General features: G+C 44.6%; 1 protein-coding gene across 1 annotated transcript; it reads left to right on the forward strand.

Annotated features, from left to right (window-relative positions):
• The first annotated feature begins 2205 nt into the window (after positions 1–2205).
• On the forward strand, positions 2206–4588 carry LOC120639942 (zinc finger MYM-type protein 1-like). Its single transcript, XM_039915857.1, has 3 exons — positions 2206–2479; positions 2582–2647; positions 2919–4588. Exons 1-3 carry the CDS (start codon positions 2206–2208, stop codon positions 4586–4588), a joined length of 2010 nt encoding a protein of 669 aa, XP_039771791.1.
• Positions 4589–5497: the final 909 nt, after the last annotated feature.

The raw sequence follows: 5497 nt of genomic DNA on the forward strand, positions 1-5497 counted from the left end.
CCGACGAGGTCGCGCCACGCCTTGCAGACGCGCTGCGACGCCACGAGGCTGCGCGCCGGGAGACGGCTGAGGATGTTCGTGAGCATGTCGTCGGGTAGAGCCATCACGGCCTTGGTCTCCATGGACGCTTGTAGTGCAGAGGTAGGTTGACGATCAACTCGCGGGATGTTCTCAAACCCTGGTCGCCAACCCTAGAATTGAATGTTCTGTCTCTCCTCTCTCTTTCTCGATCTCTTTTTTGTTTGCACGATATCAGATCTTGGACACTTTAATTTGTTCGGAGGAAAACAAAAACAAGATTGGCCGAATTACTGGTATTCGATCGATCGTATCGTACCGGAACTCCTGTAATCATTGCAGTAAGGCCAAGGCTTGTAGTACGTTGCAATGCATGACATGTCCCTTTCTTCGTTCTATAGCTACGAATATAGTGGCTTCGGCATTACCGGCATATCCTATACTACGTGATTTTCCGTGTGTTGCTACGGGATTAGAATGAACTTTATGATAAACTATGAACCCCTATAGTTGTGATTAATATAAAACAAAAACTCGGGATCTAACATAAGGAGAGCGGATGGTGTGGATAGCTTGCATAAATAAAAAATTGGTGAGAGATGATATGGGGAGCTTGCATGTAGAGAAAAATGGAGTTAATGAGGTAGGAGATAACATGAATAGTTTGCATGAAGAAGAAATTAGTGGAAAATGATGTGGATAGCTGGCATGTAAAGAGAAATAAAGTTAATAATTCTTAGTGGGGTGCATCTATATAAATGATATAGGAGTAAAATGCATGTGCGGTACATGAACTTGGCATGGGGTGTCATTTGGGTCCACAAACTCCCAAAATACACATATGAATCCCTAAATTTGCAAATTGGTTCACGTGAGGTTCAACACTCCATTACCCATATAAAGTTTTGCATGCATGGCACGCTGACTGGGTGGTGATGTGTCCTGATATGTGGGGCCCACATGTCATGTCCACCTCCTACCTCCCTCCTTCCCAATATCTCTCCATCATCTCTCTCTCCCCCGCCGAGCGCCGGCGAGGAGATGCTTTCCGCTGCCGTCCGCTCCTCCCGCGCCAAACAGGCAAGCTGCCTTGAGGCATGCCGCCACTCCCAAAGCTCCTGGCGTGCCGCCCGGCTGTCGCGTCGTGGAGCTTCTCCTTCACCTTGACAGTCAGGACGAGCAGGGACCGCGGCGCCATGGTCGCCGGAAAGGAAATCGGAATGAAGATGAGTAGGCCCAGGCAGGGGAGGGCCCAGTATGTAGCAAAGGTATTCAGTTGAATACCCATTATTTTTGGTAAAAAAAATTTATAGATATAGGTATTCCTCAAATATATACACAAAAAATAAGAAATAAATAGCTTCATAAGCATAAATGGACTAAAAAAACTCACAACTTCCCCTTCCTAGGCTCCCCACCAAACAGCCCACGACTTCCCCCCAGCCCACGGCCCACCTCACGCGCGGCGTGCCCCTCCTTCTCTCCCCGGCCCACTCCTGCCCTCATGTCTCCTTGCCCCTCCCTCCCGTCGGTCTCCCAATCTCAATCCCCAATTCCTGAATCCTGACCCGGCAACCCTAGCGGCAGCAGGCCTGAGCGGCAGCGGTGGCGTAGCAGAGCGGCACGCCGGCACAGCAACGGCGGTACGGCAGGCCGGCAAGCGCAGGGGCGCAGGGCGCGCAGGGGCGGAGCCGCGGAGCCGACCGCCAGCGCCAAGCACCAGGCGCCTGCTCCCTGCTCGGCGGACGGCGGGCCGGCACGCGGCGCGCAGGCGCGCGGCGCAGTAGGCAGGCGGGAGGCACAGGCGCAGCAGGCAGCGCAGGCAGCAGCACTGCATGCAGCAGGCAGCAGCGCAAGCAGCAAGCAGGCAGCGCAGGCAGCTGGCAGCAGCAGCAGTAGGGGCACTGAGCGGCAGGCAGCAGCAGGCGGCCGACCGGGCAGTAGGTATGTGATATGTCGAAGATGGTTCTGTAGAGGTGGAAATTGGAAAAGGTTGCTGCAATGCTGCTTATCAATTTCTGAAACTCAATTGTTTGTATTGTAATATGTAGGTTTGAACCATGAAAAGAAGGAAGGGTGGTAGTGCCACTACTGATTTGAGATCTTTTTTGGAAAGAACTTCTGCAAAAAAAAAAAAGACAATCCGAGCCAGGTGTTTCTCCAACTATCGATGAAAGCCAGCTGCAAATGGTGGTTTTTCAAGAACACAGTAGCAGTGGGCCAATTATTCAAGATGATGAACCAGTGAGAGTTGAGCCAGTTGAACCCCCAATAATTGAAGATGATGAATCCAGCGGTGATGACAATGATGATTATAACATAGAGCATGATCCTGGGTTGAGAGCTCCTATTTCCAGCTATCCTGTCAATGACCAAGATTCAGTTAGAAGGGCATACATTGCATTGGGTCCATGTCGGCCAATGATGAAAAAGAACAACTTTCTGCAACATGATTGTGGAGGTATGCGGCGATTCCAACCAAATTGGTTTGATGAATTCAAGTGGCTGGAGTATAGTGTGCAAAAAGATGCTGCATATTGCTTTGTCTGCTATTTGTTCAAAGATAGAGGTAAATTTCCTGGTGGAGATGCTTTTGTTGAGGAGGGGTTTCGAAATTGGAATATGAAAGGTAGATTTCGTAAGCATGTAGGTGCTATTAATAGTGCTCATAGTGAAGCTGAAGAGAAATATGATATGTTTAGAAGACCTAGCACATCCATCCGTGAGTCTGTTGCCTCAAACACTGCAGAGTTCAAGGTCAAATATCTAGCTCGCTTGCACATGGTCACTTAAGTGCAAAAGATATCCTTTGCGCCAGGGGTAGGCTTTTCGTGGTCATGATGAGGGAAAGAACTCACACAATCAAGGAAATTTTAGGGAACTTTTGGCATGGCTTGCAGGTAATTTTGAGGAAGTTAAAAATGTGGTTCTTGGAAATGCTCCAGGTAATTGTCAGATGATAGATCATAAGATTCAGAAACAACTTATTGCTTCTTGTGCTCATGAAACAACCAAGTTGGTCATAGAGGAACTTGGGGATGAATGTTTTGCCATTCTTGCTGATGAGTCTAGTGATGCATACCAACAGGAACAATTGGCCCTTTGCTTGCGTTTTGTCAATAAAAATGGAGAGCCTGTTGAGTGGTTTCTTGGTCTTGGTCATGTTGAAGATACAACATCTTTGACTCTTAAAGAAGCAATTCAGTCCTTACTTATCAGATATCAGTTGCCCTTATCCAAGATCCGTGGTCAAGGATATGATAGAGCTAGTAATATGGAGGGTCATGCTAATGGTTTGAAGAAATTAATTATGGATGAGTCCCCTTCTGCTTATTATGTTCATTGCTTTGCCCATCAACTTCAACTAACCCTTGTATCAGTTGCTAAAGAGAATATTGACTGTCAATGGTTTTTTGGACAACTTGCATATTTGTTGAATGTCCTAGATATGTCTTGCAAGAAGATCCGCATGCTTCGCATAGCTCAAGCTGAATACATGATTGAAGCATTGAAATTGGGTGAAATTGAAAGTGGCCAAGGATTGAATCAAGAGATGGGTTTAGCAAGACCAGGTGATACACGTTGGGGGTCTCATTACAGAACTGTTATGCATGTGATGCATTTGTATCCTTCGATCAAGAAAGTTCTTTTTAGAGTTGGGAAAGAAGGTAAAGGGGCTAAGGCATTAGGAGCTCAGACTATGCTCAGAGTATTCAACTCATTTGAGTTTGTTTTTCTGCTCCACTTGATGAATGAAATATTTGGATACACAAATGACTTATGCAATGCCTTGCAAAAGAGGGAGCAAGATATTGTAAATGCAATGGATCTTCTGGAGTTCACAAAGGTAGAATTGGATGTTTTGAGAAAAGATGCTGGATGGGAAGAATTTCTTAAGAATGTCACTTCTTTTTGTGAGAAGCACAAAGTTAAAGTTGTTGATATGGATGGAAAGTATATTCCTATACAAAGATCAGCTAAGTTCTATAGAGGTGCCACTAACTACCACCGGTTTCATGCTGATATGTTTTTGGGTGTCATTGATAGGTTACTGGTGGAGCTGAATAACAGGTTTGATGAGGTAAACACAGAGCTACTTAGATGTATGCAAGCATTCAATCCAGCTAACTCCTTTTCTGCCTTTGATATTGAGAAGTTGGTTAAGCTTGCTAGGTTCTATCCTGATGACTTTGATCTTGAAGAAATTAACCAACTTCATTTTCAACTACGTCTCTATATTGTAAATGTGAGAAATGATGAGAACTTCAAAAATTTGAAAAGTCTAGCAGAGTTATCTATGATGATAGTTAAAAGAGATATGGTTTCTCGGTATGGCATTGTGTACAAACTTCTCAAATTAGTTCTAGTTCTTCCTGTTGCAACTGCTAGTGTTGAGAGGATCTTTTCTGCAATGAACACTATCAAAAACAAGCTCAGAAGCAAGATGGGGCAGAACTTTTTGAATAATTGTTTGACCACATTCATTGAAAGGGGATTCTTCTTGCAAGCGAAGGATGAGGACATCATCAAGTATTTTCAAGCCATGAAGGAACGCAAAGTTATCTTGTAATTTGTAAGCATCCTTATCAATGCTATTTGTTGTTTTATAATTTGATCCTCTATTTATTCATGTATTCCCATTTTGATATGTTGATCATTTAGTACATCTATTATATATATATTGAACCATTTCAAATTTGAATAATTTGTGTTATCCTACTCAATTATGTGCTACTAGTTTGTACTTTGAGTTGTCAAAAAAAATCACTACGGGAAACAGTGGGTTTGCCGTGTACCAAAGCACACGGCAAAGACCCAAAAACACTCGGCAAAGGATTTGCTGTGTGTTATACACGGTAAACAGTGCACAGCAAAGCTCGGCCGACATACAGGGTGTTTGCCGTGTGCCCTTTTTCGGGCACACGGCAAAGCCATTGCCGTGTGTTTTATCGGGCCCACAGCAAAAATAAAGTTACCCCGTCGACCTAGCATGCCACGTGGGTAGTTTGCCGTGTACCACATGGTCAGGCACACGGCAAACAATAGCACCTTTGCCGTGTGCCACGTGGACAGGCACACGACAAAGAATGGCAGCTTTGCCATGTGCCTTGCCATGGCACACGGCAAAAAATGGTGGCACACGAAAAAATTAATTTTCAGATTCCTTTTTTTGTTTAATCATAAATATTTCAAATTCCAATCAAATTAACATCACAGGCAATCATATATATTGCATCAAATGTCACGATCATTTCATATATCACAATTTGCATCACATTCAATCCATAGAAGTCCAAATGCAAATATAGCAAATATCGCAATGCATACCAGCCCAAATGTAATCGATACAAGTCCATACAAGCACTGGTAGTTCATACATGTCCATACAAGCACAAGTTTAAACGATAGTCTATACAAAGAGTGCATGTCCATACAAGCACAACTCACGACTACGGTGGCGGCGGCGGCGAGTGCTGCG

Source organism: Panicum virgatum, chromosome 7K (genome assembly GCF_016808335.1).
Source record: "Panicum virgatum strain AP13 chromosome 7K, P.virgatum_v5, whole genome shotgun sequence".
Classification (NCBI taxonomy): Eukaryota; Viridiplantae; Streptophyta; class Magnoliopsida; order Poales; family Poaceae; genus Panicum; species Panicum virgatum.